A 22,593-nucleotide genomic window follows, 5' to 3' on the forward strand; every position below is an offset into this window, starting at 1 on the left:
GGAAACTAGTAATCTGCAGTGCAGAGGTCACAGAGGCTTGACCTTTCAGGGAAAACACTGATGACGTGTCTCCGACCATCCCTGACTATTAGCATACGCAATCTATACAGAAAGGAGTGATAAGATCTTCACAAAATCACATTTCCCTCTGTTAGAACAAGACATCATCAAGCCCCTATTTCCTGATTAGGTCCTAATGTCCTTGCTCTGGTCCCACGAAAACAAACTTTATTTCCCTTGATGGCCAGAAAAAGCAGGGATGAGTAAACACTCGCATCTCTAGTAAAATGCAACAGAAGGCCGAGTCTGGGAAATACATGCATTCAGGTAAAAAAAATATTGTTTCTCGGAAATAAAACCTTTTTTTTCTTCAGAAAACTGCTTTAAGTTTGAAAAAAAAACAACACACAAACTTATAATAACTTATAATCTAATGTTGTAGCAGACATATGACATACATGTACTGTGATGGAGAAACTAATAAAACTGACGGAATTACCTTTAAAATGACAAACTGATTAATGTCTGCAAGAGAATCCACCAAATAGGAAAAAAAAGGTTTTAAAAATAAAATTCAAGCAACTATTTGGGTAAACATTAAATCTAAGAAACTTTTGAAAGACAAAAAATAGACACAAAATAACTGCAAATGGACATAACACAAGTACAAAGAGATGCAGAACAGCTACAAAGAGTCACAAAACAACTACAAAAAGACACAAAACAACTACAAATAGACACAAAAAACTAAAAGAGACACAAATGAGCTGCAAAAAGACACACAGCTCCACCAGTCAGATGTGTTTTGACGACAGCGATGTCTTATCTGGCTGTCCAAGGTTTTAAAACAATGATTTATAGGTTTGTAATAAATCTTAAAAAAGTGTAAATAATCAAGTCAGCAACAGTAAAAAATAAGAGGCAGGTGATGGAAAAAAAATCTCACAGAGAGAGAATGATGGAAAATGCCATTTAAAATTCCCTTAAAATCAAATATTTTCTAGTGAACTTTCAAGAGTGACTGACCTTCCCAGGATGTGATGTCTCCTTGAGATAAATGTCAGATTATGTTATCCCACTGCTGCGCTCCGATCTGTCCGACAGCGTTTCCCTCTTGTGAGGGTCTCTGTGAGCTCGGTCCATAATAAACTGAATCACATCCGGCCCCACAGGCTGCGACATGTTGTGGAGAGAGAGCGGGAGAGAGAGAGAGAGGTGTGTCCTTCCTTAAAACTCTCACTCTCCCTCCCTTAATCTCCCGTGCTGTATCATCTCCATATATGATTATGATCATGTGGAATGTATCAGTGCGTTAACGTTGTATGCATTCAGGCCTCTTTTTTTTCTCAAATCAACAAACTTGCCTTGTCCTTGGTAGCATGTCCCAATGTCTTGTGTCAAAAATGCATTTTTGTGTGTCTTGAGGCACTTTTCACTCTCCGTGACTCAGGTGTTGCGAAATCTGCAGTAAAGGAGGCTTTCAGGAAATTTAAACTCTTGCACAAGATCACTGTTTTATGGGATGCTGGGGCGGCACACAAGCGCAAACATGCATACAGGTAGCACACACACACACACACACACACACACACACACACACGCGCACACGCACACACGCACACACACACACACACACAGAGAGACACACTTACACAGGTATGAATTCACAACTAGTTCACACAGGTTTCTGAGAACGACAGGAATGATGGAAATGAGAAAAAGTCCAAAGTCTTCCTCCTCCCCAGAAGAGGTTTTCTGAACATGCACACCCTTGTTCGGTGACGTCATGGCTCACAGAAATGCAGTTTCAGCACTCAGACATGTCAGCGGAGGAAAAGAGATGCTGACTTTGACCGATCGTTAACTTTCACTGGAAAGTTGAGAAAGAGACGTTGAAGAAAATCAACTACGTCTCTACTCCAAAACCTTCATCACTTTGAAATCCTGACTTAAATCTTATACAAGAAAAGGATTGAAGGAGAACTCTTGTTTTTAAATGATTCATTTAAATATTTAAATGAGAGACTATAGGGAAGTTTTGTGGTGATGTGTACTAGTAAAATGTAAAATGTGACTATATTCACCTGTCTCCCCTTAAAGTTTCCTAATTACTCACTAAATATAAATTGATTAATCCTCAGATGTAACTTAGACACAGTGGTGCTTTGAGCTGATGTATCAGGTATTATTTTACCACGTTTGACTGCATGTTAGCATGGAAATGTAATCATCCAAAAGAAGGAAGCTTTTTTTTATTGTGTATGTTCTGCAAAATAAATAATTGGTAGGAGTGAGTGGGGCTCGGTCTTCTCATGCAACAAGCATGCATGTGTACAGCAAGAGGATATTTTTTAAAGCACTGCAAGTGTTTCTTTAATAATAATATTGGGAAAAGACTCCCATATGATGAGCTTTGTAGTTTACGGTCTGTTAAAAATAAAGAAACAGGACGATTGTTGTTATAAGCAGTCTGAAATAGGCAATAAAATAAAATAAACAACGCTGTCTCGTGTAATTATAATTATAGAGAACCATTTTGTTTTGACAAATATAGTTTGTAATAAGAATATTAATGTATAATTACCCAGTTTGGATTGAGCGATTCAACGATGATTTTATAAACAAATACATTGTATTAGTTTATCAAATATCCCATCAAATATTTTACACACTTTCTGTTTTTTGAAATACATCTGAGCTTAGTGTCAATGTATTTATTTATACGTTAAGTCCTCACATTGTGTGTGTTTGTCTCTCTGTGAGCATGAGTATATTGTTGTTATGTGTTTCTTAAGTTTTGATTTCACTGTTGTATTTTTTTCAATCACACACCTTTAAAGGTATTACTCTTTATAGGGAATGCATGTTGTTTGTTTAAAAAAATATATGTAACAATAACAATGCATGTGCTGAAAGAAAAAAAGAAGTAATCATGTTTCAAATCAGTGTGTTCCTGCATCAGCTTGTATAAAATACAACAGAATGTCCGTGTGGGTGGGGTGAATCCATTGAGTCATTCGGTCGATAAATCAGCTCCAGTTTCTCTTTGACTCAGAATCGGACGCTCAATGTGTCAGAGCGCAAGTTGCAAAACACACTTCAGCGATCCCAACAATTCGTATCCTCCGGCTCCGAAAGCAAAGTTGAGGAAAGTTACAGAAGAACCGTTTGTGTCTTCCACCACACGGTGGCGACACGTCCTCAGAATCGCTTCCTCCGTTTTCTCCTTTCCCCCCATAAAGTTGACACTCAGCAGTTCCTCCTGTGTGCTGCACTCATCCATCTCATTGCAGCGTTCCTTTAAACAATTTACTAGACATTCAACTCCACAGTCTCCCGCCCTGCCGCCCCCCACCCTCGAAAACTTTCCATTTATATAGCGCCTGAACGACTGAGCATGTGCAAAACACACAGAACTTTATTAAGAAGTTGGCTTGGTATTCATTGGATGGAAGTCTCGCTGCTCGATCAGCTATAAAAACTTCACTTTAGCTGATTTTGGCAAACCGTGTCGCTTAATTAAAGGTGCAATGTGTAAGATCTCACCAGAAGGTTTGAGTTTAAAACCGTCGACATTAAAAGATGTCAATGCAATTTGTTTACGGACATCTCAAGTGAACGTATCACGCTCCTCCGCTAGCCCCTGACCGTCCTGTCTTGTAATATTACTTGAACCTTGTCCTCTGAAGAAGAAGAGCTGCATCCATCGGACTGTTTGAATACTTCCAAACAACACAACTCCTGCTAACTCGACTCGCTTCCCCGCCAACGTGAGGCAGGAATCCCAGTTAGCCTTTAGCTCAAATTTAGCCACCGCTAATCCGAGCACCTGCGGCCTGCAGGGACTCCCGTCGCTGTGGTCAGGCACCAACAAAGAATAAAGGGCCGTAATTCACAGCCATCCCTACAACAACAAAAATACTTTATATGTTATCCGCCTAATCATGAACTTGGAAGTATACATTCTGCAGAAAAAGCGCACACACGGCAGGCTGAAGGGTCCAACAAGCTGTGATTTATGAGGCCGCTGAAACGAGAAGTCCACGTTGATGTGATTGGTTGTCGCCTACTTCAGTAACGACACTTCCAGAGTTATTTCAACCCACACGACGATATTTTCCAAAGTGTTTCACGATCTTTTCCTGAACATAACTAAGCAGGGTTGTTGGCTAAACACAACTGAGTCTTTTCCCGTTAAAGACTGAGTGGAAATCGACACGTGTCGTTGGCTTTCATGAGAAAACGCACACAAAAAGTAACTTTTACCGCGGTATCATACAAAACCGTTGCGTGGGGATACTTTGCTGTGGGTTGAGCTCTCCGAATTCAAGTCGCTGCAGCCGCAGACTGGAGGTCCGACGTCCCGGAGGTGGCGAGTGCCGACCGCTCCCCTCCTGGCAGGGTGGTCTCCTCTCCGAGACGTGTTTGTGTGTTGATTTTCTCGTTTCTGCCACTTTAGATTAAATCCAATGAACCAAGTATCAACAACACTGTACAACTCCTGTGAAGGTTACATGATGGCAGTGTTACTTCGGCTCGCTCTCACAGTTTCAGCCCTTTGGTTGAATTCTTTTGTGTTCCTGCTCAGCTGTTAGATAGTAGTTGGCTTTTTTGTGTGTGTAACTTTGGATTGTATGAACGTAGTAGAGATGAAATACTGCCCTCCTTTGGACCATGTGGTTCAGATCTCACACATTGTACCTTTAATTCAAGATGTGAAGTCTATAGTGGAGTTAATGGAGATTTGGATCAGTTCAAAGGCAGCTAAACCTTAAAATAGCTCACGTTACACTAATATTGCACAATGTTATCACATTTTGACATGCATGCATGTACATATAGCTTTCTGTATAACTTCCTTGTAAATATGTTTTAGTTTTCCTTTTTTCTTTCTTTCTTTTTGGGCTTCTTTTACTTTGTGATCGCTGAAAACGATAAAATGATTGTCGCCATAATAAAGATGTATTTGTCACCTACTCATATCAATGTTAAAAATGTGTGTATTGAAAATCTCAAGAGGATGTTTTAAAGTTTAATGACATACTTATTCTCATAGTTATTATACGTTATATCTGTACAACACATTGCTGCTTTGGATCATATATTGTATAAAAGAAGCATCCTTTACTAAAGGAACATCACGCTGTATTGAAGACGGCTTGAAACTAGAGATGGAGACCATAAACTCATGTTTACAATGTTTACTGAGGGAATAAATCAAGAGAGAAGTAGAGTCATTTTCTCATTTTCAAACAACCTTCAACTTCTTTTTTTTAGCAACCACAGGAGTCGCCTCCTGGTGGAAAAGAAAGAGCTACTGCAAGCAAGAGTGCAAGTTTAAGTCTCTTCAGCGTTGGCTTCACTTTTCAGACCTTGACTTTTCCTTCTGGTGGGGATTTAAGGTCGTCTAATGCTAACTGTGACATACTGTAGACAATCATAACTATTGGCACATTTTTAAAGCTGCGTTCAAAAACATTATGAACTCCCTTTGGATTCATTTCTACTTCTGTTGTTTTGGCATTGTTCACTTCCGAATGCTGTTATCGTGTACAATAGTGCCCCATAGAGATATGGTGGGGGCATGAGTTATCCCATTCTGCTTTTGGCCCAAATAAAAATGATTGCATCAACCCCGCTCGTAGCACTTTTCCCTCTTCTCCAAACAGTCTGCAACATCATGAGATCAGGATCCAAAGGCCTGCCCACACAACCCCAAGAGGATGACAGGGAGAGCTAAAGCAAGCCCCCAGTTACACACCAGGAGAACATACATAATGATTGTGAGAAATCCGATGAGGAGGAGGAGGAGAAAGGAGGACAGGGAGGAGGGGAGGAAGAAGAGGAGGAGGAGGAATAAAGAGCTGAACTCCGGCGGAGAGAGACAGAGAGAGAGTGTTTATTTAAGTTTTTCGTCTCCTGACTCAGACAGAGAGCAGACTACAGAGGATAATGAGAAACAGATCTTTGGTGTAGAGGGAAAGGAGTAGGAGGGGGGTCAAAAGGAGGAGTTGGTGGGGAGAAGAGAGGAAGGAGGAGTGGGGTAAAAAGCAACAACAAAAAAAAAAGAAGAGGAAAGGGGGAGGAGAGGGAAGAGTGACGGCCAAAGAAAGGGGGGCTGTCGTGTTCATCGCCACAGGAAATAGGCCCTCTTATGTTCACTAACTGACAGTTAACATCACAGCCCTGGTGGCCGTGCAGCCGGCCCACAATAGCAGGTTAGCGAGCTGCCATGAGTCCGGCTCATGATTGGAATAATAATCATATTGTTTTTGGGGTCAAATGTGTGAAACAACTATCGATGTTGGAAGGATGGCGTGGAGATTAAAACTTCATTGTAGCGAGGGAGAGGGGGAGAAAGAAAAAAAAAAGTGAAATGATTTGTGACGCTGAATAAGATGCAAGTTGTAAGTTTTTGCAGGTTTAAAATATGTTTTGAAGTGTGTGTGTGTGTGTGTGTGTGTGTGTGTGTGTGTGTGTGTGTGTGTGGAGTAAAAGTGAAGTGAGAAACCTCCAGTGAGTGAGGAGGGGGGGAGAGAGGAGGGAGGCTGGAGGTTGGGCAGGGGGGATTCATGACTGACAGGCACGAGGTCCTATGGGGAATGAGTAACGGACCAACTGGAGCTGGGAAACCCACCCAAAGGCAATTAAGGGTAAAGGACGACAAAAATATTTGATAAACTTTTTTTCTTCTTCCCTCTCTCTCTCTCTCTCCGTCTCGAACGGAGGAAGAAGAAGAATAAGCAGCCACGGGGATGGCGATGGAGCGAGAATGAAAGACCCGGGTTTATGCGGGAGATGTGTTCCGGAAAAGATTGTGAGGATATCCAAAGCAAAGATCTGATTTGGACCGCAAGGCATCCAGGCTGAAAAGAAGAAGAAGTAGTGGCTAATACTCGAACAAGACGCGGTCCTCATCGTGTGGAAACCAGCTTGGAAAAGTTGCTGAAGTTACGTCAAAACCTTTTCGAGAGGATGGATATTTTGCGCAATGGCACGCAATTAGGAGAGAGATAACCAAAAGTTTGGGGGGAATATCTCCGGGAAACTTTCTTTTTTTCTTCCCGAGGCGCCTCAAGGACGTTTCCGTCGCTGAATCCGGCGCAGGGAGACCTTCTCTGTCGGTGTCCTGTTCCTCGCTGCCTGGAGGGCGATGGGGGCCGCGCCGGGCTCGGGCTGGGAGGAGGGGGAGTTCGAGTTCAAGTTGGTGTTTGAGGAGGACCCGCTGCCGCGCCGGAGCCAGAGCCAGAGCCAGAGCCAGAGCCAGGGCCAGGGCCAGGGGCCATCCCCGGTGCGCATAGCCGAGCCGGAGTGCTCCGTTCCCGGGGAGGAGAGTGAGTGCGCGCTGCTGCACCTGGAGTCCTCCAGCAGCACCAGCCTGGGTTAGAGCCATTTCTGGGATGATTGAATGTGTTGAAAAGTGTTTTTTAAAAAGGGGACACCGTCGATAGAGGAGGTCTGAGCGGCCTGAGCAGTGTGGCTTCCAATGCATGGGAACGAACTTGCGTGTTCCCATGCATTGTGTATGTGTCTGTGTGTGTATGTGTGCATGTGCTGTAATGAGGGCCTTCATCTGCATGCCTGACTGGGCTCAGTGTGCGTGTCTCTCTCTGTAAGCATGTGTGCAGGAGTATATTGTTGTTGTGTGTTTCTTTTGTGTCTTGTGTGCTCGTCCGACTGTACTCCTGTTTGTGTGTGCATTTGCGTGTGTGTGTGTGTGTGTGTGTGTGTGTGTGTGTGTTTGTGCATGCGTGCATGCAGCCCCAGACTCAATGTGTTTCTAATCAGCTGTGCGTGTGAGTAGAGTTAACAGCTGCCATCTGTGAAGGAACCTCAACCTCTGTGTACTGAACAGGCACCACATACACACCTCCCTCTTTCACTCAACTTCCATCTCCCCCATTTTTCTACTCACAAACACACACATGCGCGTGCGCGCGTGCCTCGTATCCTCAGGTCCACTCTTATTTGTTTCCCACCCACACTGGCATCCAGTTGTATTACCACACCCAAGGCATGCAAGTGAACTGCAGGAGAAACAAGAGAGCAATTATTCACTCTAGGTGAGATGTTTTACCTTTTCAGAGCATCGCAGGAGAGTTACATCAGCTCTCCTGACACGAGGAGAGCGTCTCCGACACCGCTGGCGTTAGGATGCATGTCCTCAGATCTCCATATCTGTTGACGCAAACTAGCAGTGAATACAACAAAGCCATGTATTCACTGTTCGACATGTTAACTAAAAGTCACAAGTTCCTCCAAACATGGATACACTTGAATGTGTCGCTTTACCGATCCTACTTTTTCTTTTCTGGAACCACAAATCAAAATGTCTGTGGATAAAGAGTAGCAATCCTGAACATGTGCTCTACATTTCACCCAAATTTAAGATCTGTACTGCACAAAAAAAAATGTATTTAATATGGACAAGTCTAACTGAGGACTATCCAAGGCCTTCATAACCTTATTTTAATATTTTACAAGAAAAAAAGCAATGACTAGAGAGGAAGCTGAAAGCAGAAATGTGACTTTTTCTGCTTTCTTACCATCAGCTCACGACCCTTCAGTTTTAATTTATGACCCTCAGGTTGTGAAGACTTCTCATGAGCGGTTCTCTTCAGGTCACAGCATGAAGTATTACACTGTAGATTATTTCCAGTGTACTTTTTATTAAACATCTCAGACTTGAAGTAACAGTATGTAGAATTTAGGGGAATCTATTAGAAATGAATGGAATATTACACTGCGGAGGTTTTATTCAGTGTAAAACAAGAACTGTTATATATAACTCACAAAACTGTTAGCGTGTCATATCATCATATCAATACAACGTTAATAACAGTGACGTCACGCAGAGGCTCTGGTTTAGGGGCCCCTGGGCCTGGTAGGCCCGTTCGTTAATCCATCCCTGCTTACAATACTGGTTTATATCTACATACAGAGTTGGTCTCTACACAGAAATGGATGCCGTGTTCCTACAGTAGCCCAGAATGGACAAACCAAACACTGGTTCCAGACTAGTGTTTTTTATTTCTTTTAAATTCTCCTATGTGCTTGGCACACAGGAGAAGTTTTAGTTGGTTGCAATCTGCAAACACAACACTAGATGGCGCCCAAATCCTGCCGGATGCACCTTTAAAGATGAAAAGACAGAAACTGATTGATAACTGTAAAGTACATTTGGCAGTGAGAAACTCTTCTGCTGGTGACGAACACAAATTAATTGTTTACTGGACACACGATCCACGAAGAGGCAAAATGATCCATTTTACAAGGAAAAAAAGCAAGTAAAGTGTAAAAACTACTAGATACACAGTATATGCTTTGCTTCTTTGTCCTGATAATCATCCCTTTACCCCGCGTGGGGTTCTTTTTGTCAAAGGTTCACCTCAGGACACGAAAAAAATGGTTTTACTTTATTGTGTTCAATAAGTGTTAGGTACATTTTCGTGGCTCATAAACTTCTCTGCTCGGTCTGCACACAAACATCTAAATCATTGTTTCATGTGAAAAGAGAGAAGTTGCCTCAGCACTGCATCTTTAACCACTTGGAAATATTTCTGTTTGCCAGGAAACATTTGAAGAGATTTTTCACCCCGAGTCTTAATTCGTTGGCAGTTGCTGTTGTGTGTCAGCGTTGCCCAAAATTTGCCTGGAGGGCCCCCGTCGCCACTGCAGCGCAACAATGACCAATCGGAGCCTCGCTCATTACGGAGTAACTACCGTTTGGCTCCGGCTTCGGAGGCCGACCGCACCGCGTTGGGGGAAATGTTGTGGTGAAGGACCGCGGTCTCCGGGGATCTGATCCTCGTTCGGATGATTGTTTGGCAAAATTTCCCAAAAGTTCCCTTTCACATTTAAAAAGTGATGGAGATGGAGAAAAAGCCCTGAATCATCAGTCAAAATTAGCAGAAGAGTTAGCGGGTTCGTTGTTAGCGGTGTACGATTTAAATCAGTGAGCCAAATGTTTGTTTACAATTCCCACTTTGGTCTTTAATGTGTGTAATACATGGAACGCATGTATTGAAATACACTCAAAGTCGAGTTCATAAAGGTGTATAGTAAAATGTTTCCATATCTGTGTGAGAGTGATAGAAAACCAGATTCTAATATGTCATGCAGATATTTTTTCATTCATGTGATGTGCAATATATCGGCATTTCTTAAAAATTTCTGAAAATTTTCCATTTTCTGTGCTGCATTATTGTTAAATAAAGGTGATATAACAATACAAGGAAAGAACAAGCATATATAAACAAAAGTAAAAGTATTTAAAGGAACATTTTGGGAACTTTTTATTCGCTTCCTTGCTGAGAGTTAGATGTTCAGACTGATACGCTCTCATGTCTAAGTATGAAACTACCACCATCAGATGGTTAGCTTACCTTAGCATAAAAGCTAAAAACAAGTGAAATAGCCAGCGTGGCTACCTCTAAAACTACAACGTGTTATTTTCACGCTTTGTTTTCTAGTACAGATTAAACAAACAAGTAATATTGTGTTAATCAGTGAGCTTTAGAGTTAACTTTTCAATAGAGCCGTGGTTGCTGTTTTCTTTATGCTAAGATAAGAGAGTGGTATTAATCTTTTCATTTAGCTCTCAGCAAGAAAATTAACAATTACACTCCACCAAAAGTCAAACGACTCCTTTCTTTTATTTAAAAGTGATGGAGATACCGCACGTGTTACAAAGACATTGAGTGTGCACTTCTAGAGCAAAAGGTCCAGTTGCATGTGTTTTTTTTTTCCATATGGCACCGCTCAGTAAATCAAGCAGAGTGGATGTATTATGAATGATGTGGGAATGTTAAAAATAAAACTAAAATTGAATCTCTTCTTACCACAAATTGGGTTCACAGCATTTTTAATGACATCTAACGAGCCTTGCTCATAAGAGATGTAAGAGAACGGCACGTTTCAAGAGCAAACTGTCATTTTGCGGTTGTGAAAAAAAGATTAATGGGAGGTCACAGGACCCCAAAACCCGCAAGATATGATGACAAAAGAAGTGTATTTAAACAAAAAGAGAAAAAAAGTAGTTTTTTTTACTAGACAGCAGCCATTAAATTGTTTCCATGTGGAAGTAAAGGCGTGTATTATTAAAATGAACTCACGGTAAACTCTTCATTGGCACCATTTCCTAATCAGAATTGTTTTCGCGAGTAAGACCAACTTTTTTTTTTCTTTCTCCACAGTTGCCAACGAGAGCACGCTGTGAGCGCTCTGAAGTGTTTTCAAGCTGTGCTCTGAACTTGTGATGTTCGCCACTTCATTTTCTAAACAGCATTTTGGTGCCCGTGTTTGTCAAGGTTTTTTTTTTTTTACTTACACACTCAGTCTGATTAGTTTTCCCATCAGTTACAGATAACCACCACTCAATCAGCATCCCCAGCCCGCCGCCGTCGGCCAATCAGCGGGCCGGGATGCATTCCCCGCCTCCACGGAGGGCCGCCGCCAGAGAGTTCAGCGGGACCTACGAGAGCCTGCCGGCGCGCTCTGTACAGGTGAGACGACCTGAGAGCTGTCGTTTATGGAACATTCAGCAACCTTAACCTTAGTTATGTTGACTTTCTTCACACAATGGCAAATTTGGCCACTGATTTGATGTTATTGCAGCTGCTGAGCAATGATGTAATGATCAGCACGCATCATTATGATTAGCTTATTTTAGATAAACGTGTCTTTTTGAAGGTAAAGTAAGACTTTGAGAAAGTTGCTTGTGAAGCTGGGAGAGCCGTGATGTGATGCAAAAGCTTTGATGTGAGGTCTATTTGCACAAAAAAGGTTTTCAGGTGGATTTCTTACCGTCCGGAAAGCCGATACAAACACTCGTTAGTCCAAACTGATAATAGCTTAGCAACTAATTCGCTCTTTAACTAATGTTTATCATAGTTAATCAATATTTTTTTAATTCTGTTCATCCTTTATTTCATGTTGGGGAAAACAAGAGGCCAATGTGACATCTTCACTCTGCTTGTTTTGTCCAATCAACAGTCACAGCTCTAAAAGTTTAATAATACAAGCCAATGCATATAATTACATTTTTTGATGACCTGATTATTAAATATGTGTAATTTTCCTTTATTATCAGAGTGTCACAACTGAGGAAATGAAAGGTATCTCTCCCTCCAGGTTTCAGAGTCCCGTGTGGTCGAGTGTCCGAGCATCCAGATAACCACCATCTCCCCTGAAGACGACCTGGCGCCGACCATTTCCAGTTACTGGGAGATGGGTGGCGGGGGCGGGTGGGACCGAGAGCGCCTCTACCTCCCCCTGCTGGACCCCTTCACCTACCGCGACAGATGCCCCGGCTCCCTCAGCCCCAGCCCCAGCCCCGGCTCCAGCCCTTCCTCCCGCGGCTGGCTCAGTCCCGCCTCCAGCTGCGACTCGCTGCTGGTGGAGGAGGACGACCTGAACGAGGCCACCATCAATTTCGGGCTCTCGCCGTCCTCGAGGCCCACCTCCCCCGGAGGTAAAAAACGTAGGAACTCCCCGCTGGCCTCCCCGTGTACTTCACGGAGGGGCAGTTACTCAGAAGAACTGCAGGGCTGTAACCTCGAGGGTAGAGACTCCGCCCCTCAGTCGCAAGCCCCGCCCGGCAGCTGCGAGCTCAGCATCCCGCAGAAAACCAGGAAGACGTCATTGGAACAGGTGAAGACGTTGGTTTGTTTCATGTCTCTCAAAAGCAGAAGTCTCAACGTAGGGGGTGATTAAAATAGGAAATAGTTACGCTAACCTGGCAGTGTTTTCCAGTTGTCATCCAGGGAGGTGGATCAGGATCCGGCTCCAGGCCACAGCTCCCTCTGCCCGCTGCCGGAGACCCAGCAGACCAGGAGAGAGCCTCCATCGCTGGGCATGGACTACCTCTCTGTGCCTCCTGCTCTCGCCTGGGGCCGGACTCGAGCCAGCGCCCACAGCCCCCTGTTCAGGCAAAGATACACAACCTGCATATATGAGAATATTCAAGATTAATATGCATGATATGTTAATAGTTTACACAAATAAATGAAATAAATGGCATGCAAAGAGAAAAAGAAAAACATTGTATTGGGGAAAAAAAAATCACACAATTTTTCAAAGATGTGCAAATACATTTTGCAAAGCCAACTTCGCTGTATGGCTTTAATAATGTTATTAAAGTTTAACAACATCAGCTCACAGTGCAACAGGTGATATGCGTGCATGTATTACTGTGACTCTTATCAGCTTATTCTTTCATAAAAAAATCTCCCTGTGGAAGATGAAACTACTATATGTCTTTAAAGTATGCTAAGGGATTAGCTTATACATTTGAATACTTTTGTTAAGATTCAACATATTTTTATTGCCATATGCACAGATAGAAGAGTTATTCTGTTCAATAAAAAGCTTGTTTTGCTGAACACAGAATTACAATAAACTTAAGGTAATCAAGTGTATCTATTTAATTAAACTTAATCCACAAAGTCTTACTTTTTGATCCATTTTAGACATGTCTGTCTGTTGTAAAATGTATGAAAATCTCATGAACGAGTCATCCGCCAGTCCGCTCCCCGCTCAGCGTCACTGTCCGTCCGATCCGGCTGCAGGTCGAACGCCCTGCCGCCGCTCGACTGGCCGCTGCCGTCCCAGTTCGACCAGTACGAGCTGCGCATTGAGGTGCAGCCCCGTCCGCACCACAGAGCCCACTACGAGACCGAGGGCAGCAGAGGAGCCGTCAAGGCCACGCCCAACGGACACCCGATCGTCAAGGTGAGACCCCGAACCAGCTGTCCAACTTCAGTTTGAACGTTGTGTGTTTTTTCGCGATACTGGGACAAAGTCTTGGTCCGCACGTTGTGTCTCACTGCTGTTGGCCGCGTCACAGTTTGATGTCGCTCCTCTCGCCGTGTGTCTCCGTACAGCTGTGTGGATACACTGAGAGGAAGCCGCTCTCCCTTCAAGTGTTCGTTGGAACAGCTGACGACCGATCAATCCGGCCGCATCCTTTCTATCAGATACACAGGTACTGAACTCTATGTCTTCTTTCTTTTTAAATCAAACTTATTACCAAGCCTTCATTGATATTCAAAGCACACGGCCTTCTGTTTATTTATCATCTGACCACTGGGGCTTTTAAAAATTGCGTAACTTACCACCAGCTGCTTCTCGTGTTGGTCCAGGAATTTGTTTGGAGCGGTTGTTCTCAATGTAACGAGCTGGATGAGAACATCAGATTGTCGTAGAAGATCATGAATGGCTCTACGCGTAAACACAGAAGTGTGTCGTATGTAATATATCTATATATGTATAGCTAGATAGTAATGCTAATGTCACAGTAATAGTTTTGTTTGACCAAAAGTCCAAAATCCTGAGCGGAAAACCTTAACGTGGCCAGGAAATGTCGGACATTTTTCTTGCGAAATCAATTTGAGCCGGTGTGTGCCGGGTCACAGGAAGGCCTTGAAATGAATCTGTTCACCTCCTTCTCAGGGTGACAGGGAAGATGGTGGGCACTGCCAGTCATGAGAGCGTCCAGGCGGGGACCAAACTGCTCGACATCCCCCTCAACCCTGAGAACAACATGACTGCGCTGTGAGTACAAAAGACAGTTTATACCCAAGAAGCAGACAAGTTCATTTGGATAGTTTTAATGAATCGAACAATGCTGAAGAGTGACTTTTTGTAACAAATCGCGTCGCAGCATCGACTGTGCTGGCATTCTGAAGCTGAGGAACTCGGACATTGAGCTGAGGAAAGGAGAAACAGACGTCGGGAGAAAGAACACGCGTGTCCGGCTGGTGTTTCGGACCCACCTCCCTCTAGCGCCCCCTGCAGCGCAGCCTGGTCGAGTCCTGGCTCTACAAGCTGCCTCCCTGGCCATCGAATGCTGTGAGTACCTGGTCAAATGCACTGAACTGCAAAGAGAATACACCTTTACTGCATGCTTACCAAAAGAAGTTTATAAAGCCTCTATATGTAAGATTTATGGCATGCATTTCTTAGTATGTATACCATATTTCACAAAATGTTTTGTCATGGAAATTTGGTTTGAAGTCATGGAAATCCATTGGCCAACATGTGTGTGAAACCTTATTTTTAATGCTTGCGTAAAAGACTTTTCTAAAGGAAATCTGCCGCTTGGAGACACTACCGCTTTTGTCCACAGGGGCCGCCAGAGTCCACACAGAATGAAAGTTGCTTGCAGTAGCTTTAAACTAGGAGCACATTGAGCGGATTAGTCTAACCTGACTCTCCATGCCTCAGCCCAACGTTCGGCTCAGGAGCTGCCCGTCATCGAGTCCGTCAGCCTCACCTCCTGCTCCGTGGAGGGAGGAGAGGAGCTTCTGCTGAGCGGCTCCAACTTCCTGCCGATCTCCAGGGTGCTTTTCATTGAGCGAGGGACAGGTAAAGGTCCCCGGAGGAGACACACAGTCCTCTCTCCCGTTTCAGATCTTCTGCCTCTAACCTCTTGAAGTTGATTGAAGCCAGTGAAAACTATAGAATTGATATGAGGACAACATTATAAAGTTATTTTTTTTCTTGTTTAGTGACAGCAGATATATATTCAGTGAAAAAAAAACACAAAGAGTAACAGTTAAGTTCTTATATCTTTGTCTTTGTTTTAAAAAAAACATCTCCTTTAATAAATCTCATGCCTGGCGAGTTGAAGTTAAGATCTTAGTAGTTTATACTTTAAACTTTATGAGCTTAACCAACCTGCTTCACTCAAGCTTTAATGTTACTGCGACCCAGTCAGAGCAAATTATACTCCTGAAACCGACCTGTGTGTGTCTGTTTGTGTGCGTTTCTGTGTTACACTTAACGCTACCTTCTGTTCTCATCGATTAGACGGTAAACTGCAGTGGGAGGAGGAGGCTCATGTTGACCGTGACAACAGCAATGAGGTAATCTTTCATGTGTGATATCAGTCCCAAAAACTGCAACTAATTCTGAACAAGTCTCTGCAACAACATGAACTTTTCATCTCGGAGCTTTAATTTTATTGAGCAGTAAAAACAGCAGTTTCCACACCTCTTTGGCACATCACATAATAAGGAGGATTTGTTTCATCATGTCTTTGCAGCTGTTCTACATTTGTGTTAATGTGTTGTATGGATGCAGCATATATGTAGAAGCCTGATCCGTTACTACAGCAATGTGGGTCCATGAAGTAAATCCTGAATCTTTCTTTTCAGTGTTTGCTGTGCGTGAGGGTCCCCGCCTACAGCGACCTGTCCGTCAGTCGGCCGATGCCGGTTAGTCTTTACGTCTCCAACGGGAAGAGGAAGAGGAGCAGCACCCACTGCTTCAAGTATCTCCCCAGTGAGTGTCCCATCACACCGGAGCCTCCTCTGTCCGTGTGTGTGTTTGTATTTGTGTTTATATGCACATTGTGCTATTGAGAAAAAAAGGAAAATTTGATTGATTGGGTATTTATCTTACTATAAAAGAAAGGGAAGACATATTTTTCAATGTGATTTTATTCCATTTTTACATGTCTGCAAAGTTGTTTATTTTCCATACAAAACTTTGTTAATTATTCTAATAGTTGTATTGGTGATTGTGTTAAGTCCCAGATTTTTTTAATAACTTCTCTGGTCTGTGGGTGAGGTGTTTTTTTTAGAGAACATCAAAAATGTATATTTAACCTGTCCATTATTATAAATGATAAGAATAAATAGTTAATAAAGATAATACAAAATGTAAAATGATTTCCGATTAAACTCCTAAAAAATATTATATTAAATATAATTAAATAATATATTTATAAAAATACTAATACACAATATATTAAATATAATTAAATAATGTATTCATACAAATATAATTAAATAAGAAAGTCATACAAATATTATTAAAGAATATATTTAAACATATATTAATAAATAATAATACATTAAATATAAAACCGTTACTTATGAATGAACCCGTTCTTGCCTCACAGTCATGTTCAAAGAGGAGGACCCGCTGCTGTCCCGGCCCTCAGTGCTGCCTCTGGATCGAGGGAGCGTGGGGGTTCAACCCCGGATGGACGGGGGCTTCCCGGTGAGAGGCGACCCCATGGCTGAGGACCAGGGCCTGGGCTTCCACCTGCCCCCTTACCCCTCCACCTACTCCCCTCCCTGTCCCGCTATGAGCTACCACGAGGAGTACTGCTCCAAACCCGACGCCGCGGCGGAGGAGCTCAGGCCGGCCCTGACCGAGCGTCACCCCAGCTTCGAGAACCTGGAGCTGGGCTTCACCGAGCTCCTTCCCCCCTTGTACCCGCGCGGCCCGCAGCCTCCCTCCCCCTCCCCTTCCCCGTGGCTGGACTCACCCTACCTTTCCTCCTCGCCCTCTCCCTCCCACTCCTCCTCTCTCAGCCCGTTTCCTGCCGGCAGTCCCATCTCGACCTCCCCTCTGCCTCCCATCCCCACCTCCCCTTACCCCCAGTACTCTGCTTATCCTCAGGATGCGTGTCCCTCGCCTCCCTCCAACCTCAGCCCATATCAGGACATGTACCCGGCACCCTACTCCCACTACGAGGGCTGGGACCCCCAGGGAAGGGTGCTCGGGATGGGACACGGGGGAGACAGGGATGCCAAGATCCAGGAGTGCCCCCTGGAGTTTACCAGCTCTTCTATGCACCACATTACATTTGAAGAAGGTGAGCTGCACATGTTTGTCTTTATCTTAACGGGTGCAGATGCTGAGAGGATAAATAGGCAACATTACATGTACATAGCTTATTAAGGACATGCAGACACTATAAATAAGCATTACTATGTACATTAGACAGATATATTGGCAGATATTATTTTATAGCATCTGGGCATACTCACACCAGGCTGGCATTTTTAGATGTTTCCAGTCTTATCTCGCACTTTGAACTGCTCAGCAATGAAGATATATGAAAGTAAAGTATCCGCAGTATCCTTCAATCTTTCCAAGATATTTTCATTTGATACGTGCACGAAGCAGCTGTGGTGACAAATAACATAGCAAAGAGATTAGTGGAGGAGGTGACAAGTTATTCAGATGATGCATCGTTTTCTCACTTTCCAAATGTAAGCTTTACACATACATGTTGAATACCTTTGATTCCATAAATAAGCAGCACAAGCTGCACTGATAGCATGGTGGTGGTGCATGAGGTGCATGAAAGGACGGAGTGATTCTATCTCTTCTCCCTCCACAGTGACGGAGTACATCGGGGAGGACATCCAGTCTTTCCAGTCGGCCTCACAGATGGACAACCAGCCAAACTGAGCTCAAAACAGCTCATTGATATCATCAGCATCATTTTTTAAAATCTATTCTGCACTTTGGTATTTAAGATCCATCGCTCCGGGTACATGCGATGTTGGGATGAGCGGTTCTATTACCAGAAAACTGTTGTGAAAATGACCACAGGTAACTCTTTGATGTGGTTTTATAAAGGGAAACTAATGTTTTTAACATGTTTTCAATATAAATTATACAAGAAAGCGCTTAGGTTTGTTGTGTCTCGTGTGTTTTTCTTGCAAAACTCCAACAAATGAACGCTCATGCGGGGTGAATCTGGAATAAAGGGACTGAAGGAAAAAGGCTGAGACACTATGGAAAACAAAATGGCTTAATAAGATATCATGGAAGATGTCATATTCGCTACAATCCCACCAAACTATTTAAATAAGTTGGTTGTTTTTCAAGAGCTGTAATCATTTATTTTTCCTTACGCTGTCTTTATATAAAGATTGCACCAGCAGAAACTCAATCCGTCCTGCAGTAATAACACATTTATCTGCTCAGTTCGTTGCTGTGATTGGCAATCTTCTGTTTAACGGCGACAGGATTTAGAACCCTGTTGCAAATAGCGGCAATTATTTATGATTTTCTTTGTCCGCAATGCCAGATTTAGGAGTAATAGTCTCATGAAATGACTTCAGGGGAAGAGAAAGTGACTAAAAGTGACTCGAGTTATCTCAGTCGATGTTGAGCCGTGGTGAAAAAGTCTGGTGAAATGTGTCGAGACGGAAGGTAGTTTGACCTCACGAGAGCATGATGTGACCGGGCCGCGACTGTCGAAGCTGTTTGAAAGGTTTGTGTGAGAAATAGTTTGTTAGATCCTCTCGAGAGCCGAGCTGGTTTTGTCTTTAAGAGCGGTGACACCTGTGTGGGGCTCGCAGGGACCGGGAACGCCACAACAATCCATAAATCAGCAACGGTTTCATTCGGCTGGAAAACTTCACAGGTCTTATTTTCTGCTCTGGTATGAAGAGTAAGAGAGAAAGTACTTCTCCACTAAAACAAGCGTGGCTACAAGTAAGACAGTGTTTAATTATTGCAAAACAGCAGCAAAGGCAGTAAAAAATACATCAACCTCCCAAAAAGACCCTAAAGTAGCAATATATGTTTTCTTGACAGTTTTATGGGTGAAAATGGTTCGGTGCAACCATACATGGGCATGTGAGGAGCTTCAGACCAAAAAAGTCTGAATGTTAAGGGATAGATAGAGTCGGTGCAGAGCTTTGAACATCTTTTGAGAAGAATCGTAATACAATCCATTCGCTTTGCCAGCTGTCTCTTTTTTTTTTCGCTCTGGCTGCAGCTCAGGAAAGTTCCTGAGAGGTGAATGTGGCATCAAATCATGGAAATAGGAAAAATGAATGCACTCCCCTTTGCCGCACTTATTGTATTTGTTTATTAGTCATCTTTGGGGAACAAATATTTGCACTGCCAATGCGGTTTTTTTTGTGCATCTTAACATATTGGCAGTGTAAAACTTTTCCTTTTATTTGTATAGTTTACAATTCCCTTTCTTGGAAATACTTGGAAGTAATACATTTTCTAAAAAACGTTGCGCAAACTGAAGTTTGGTGCCTGCTCCTGTGACTCTAAATCCCTCTCTAGAGGGTGCAGACTGAGCGATTGGTATATAAAACTGTAATTTACCGCTTGTTTTATAAAAAAAAGACCATATATGTGGTTTGGTACATGAAAAAATTAAAATATACAACTTCCAATGGGGCCAATTCGCCTGAATGTTCTCTGTACTAAACCCTCTTTAACTTTGCTCTGCTTCACTTTATCAAAGTCAACCTTTGCAGAGACAATGTTCACATATTGTGCTATGGTTTGGGTTAGAGTCGGACTTTACAGCTGCATCATTTTAAACAATAATCATCCTAAAAGCGTTTTTTTTTTTCTAGGCGGACCTGAAACCTTTTCATTTTTGTTCTGTGTCGTCTTCATTTACTCTTAACCAGTAACACATAGACTGATATTTACACATCTGAACCAAATCTCTCATGTGTAACCTTTTTATTTATAACACCCAAATTATTAATATAGCCCCAGTGGTTGCAGAGATACATGACATTTTCGAGGAAGGGCGCCAAAAAATAGGTGGGTTTTCTATTGGTTAAGTCTCATACATGCTGTAACAATGATAAATAAAGTTGTATTTTTCAACATTGTTGAAAAACACAACTTTATTTATCATTACAGTGCATTATTTGTGTTGCATAGTTTCTCAATCTGTGAATAGATAAGCGAGGTCACCCTGACTTTTAAAGCTGATGAATGACACACTTAAATATTTAATTTTCATTGACCCATGTTTCCTGCACTTGGATGCTTTGAATAATTTCCCATAACTTGATTTAATAATACAATACAAGTAATAAAACCCCCTCCTGAAAATGCCCAAATATTTCCTACGTAGTAACTTTTACACCTCTATCCTCATGTCTCTCAGCCTGTCAGCAGGGGGAGGTATAATATCAAGCACCAGAGAGTCAGGCTGACTGACATACAGATTCATGAGACAGCAGCTGTGTGGACCCTTAACCAACATGCCTGCATTAGATCACAAAGAGCCTATGGGAAACCAGAAAGGACCATTACTTCTAAACCTGGCCTCCGCCACTGGGAGGCTAGAATCCCAAAAGGCGCGCTAACTATAGGATGACTAACTATAGGATCAGTGAGGTATGTGGGAATCAAACAAAGCAGCCGGGCTGCTGCTGCCTGCTTGACACACACACACAAACACACACATTAATATCAATATTAATGATGCAACTGTAACACTGACTGACTGTGATAGTGACACTAACATGCTGAATCACACACACTGATACCAACAACGCTCGTAGACATGATTTGATCAGGAATGCTACGAGCTCTGTAACTGGCAGTCGGCTGATATCGATGCTGTTGACGCGCACAATAGTACTAGTGTTCCTCATGCTAAGTTCATCCGTTTAAAATCAATTCATAAATGAAATAGTTTTACATTTTTAAATACGCCTTGCTTTCCGGATCGAGAGTTAGATGAGAAGATAGTGGGGGGAAACTTGCTGTGTTCAAAAGAGATAGAATCACATTATTAGCTCACTACACCGTGACTTGCTCCCAAAGTTACAGTGAAGTTGCTCAGCAACCAGCAGAGAGGAAGTGATTGCACCTGGCCAAGAAATAGCCCAACATCCTGAAACCACACCCAGTTGTTGAGCAGACTTGACTCATGACCGAATAAACTCTCCTTCACCGCAGAAACTGTTGAAATTTCCCTATAAAATCATAAGGTTGTCGTGAAATCCTTGTTATAACACAGTCAAGGGGTCAAAGGTCAGAGGACAAAGTGTTGAAATAAAGTGAGCATATTGAGGAACAACCCCACTCAATGTCTTCTGTCAAACAGCTTGCACAGCTGTTTTAGAGGGAAGTATCTGTGGAAAGTATCTGTGGGAAGCGACTTGAGGAGTGGCTGTCTCTGTGTCTCTTCCAATGGATCATGTGTGTTCATTCAAGAATTGTGTTGTCTTTCTGTTGTGCTTGTCATTGCACACGTTTCTCTCGCTCGCGTTGAGAACAACACGATGAGACAGACTTCTTTCTGTGGCCTCTTTCATCGCAGGGTTGTATCGAGCTATTGTGGCGCTGATGACTTGCTCTCTTTGTTCTTTTTATGGGTCAAAGTGGGAGGAAGGCCAAGAATTGATTTAGTTACTTCAGGAGGAAGGCAACTCCCAACGGGACTTTTTCTCTGTGTGTGACAGCAGCAAAGCTTTCTGGGAGATGGTGTAAGCGGTGCAGACTCACCTCGAGCCTGCGGAGACTGTGAAGGAGACATAAGAAAGGCATTTCTCAGTTTAGAAAACAGCTTGGATTTAAAAATGTTCACCCCACCAGCATGTGAACAATGGTTATAGTCTAAATTAAAATATGAATGACATCTTTTGAGCATGTTTTTTTGAGTCCTGTTGTGTTATTTGATACATAACCTGAAATGTAGATGATTAAGCTACAAAAAACATCTAAAGAAATCAGGATTATACTGCCACTTGGCTTTTTTATTTCCTACATATTCTTCTTCAAAACCTCTGAATATCAAGACTCTGTCTGATCTGAGCTGAATGAATGATTAAACGAAGGAAGGAATGAAGGAATTACTTTTTTTTCGTATCCAAACTATATATTTTGGCCATTTTTCTTTATTTTTTGTAATTCAAAGTGAAATTAATTCTGCAAGAAGTGATCGTGCTCCTGCATTGTGATCCAGGTGCACGCCACTGGAGCCATGTTCCCATGCCAGAGGGTACAACCCTTCCTTGAACTAAATAAACTGCATGTCACGTCATTGTGGCAGAACTGGGTGTCTCCTTT

At 42.7% G+C, this 22,593-nt stretch overlaps 1 protein-coding gene across 1 annotated transcript; it reads left to right on the forward strand.

Moving 5' to 3' along the window:
- The first annotated feature begins 6,740 nt into the window (after window positions 1–6,740).
- nfatc4 (nuclear factor of activated T cells 4) lies at window positions 6,741–18,373 on the forward strand. The gene is made up of 13 exons (XM_068569797.1): window positions 6,741–7,382; window positions 11,359–11,504; window positions 12,133–12,651; window positions 12,754–12,929; window positions 13,569–13,731; window positions 13,884–13,984; window positions 14,452–14,553; window positions 14,663–14,850; window positions 15,226–15,366; window positions 15,811–15,866; window positions 16,158–16,284; window positions 16,907–17,608; window positions 18,140–18,373. The coding sequence occupies exons 1-13, from the start codon at window positions 7,154–7,156 to the stop codon at window positions 18,208–18,210; spliced, it is 2,721 nt and encodes a 906-aa protein (XP_068425898.1). The 5' UTR covers window positions 6,741–7,153; the 3' UTR covers window positions 18,211–18,373.
- Window positions 18,374–22,593: the final 4,220 nt, after the last annotated feature.

This window comes from Clinocottus analis, unplaced genomic scaffold (genome assembly GCF_023055335.1).
Source record: "Clinocottus analis isolate CAN_PGR_092001 unplaced genomic scaffold, fCliAna1.0.p SCAF_11, whole genome shotgun sequence".
NCBI lineage: Eukaryota > Metazoa > Chordata > Actinopteri > Perciformes > Cottidae > Clinocottus > Clinocottus analis.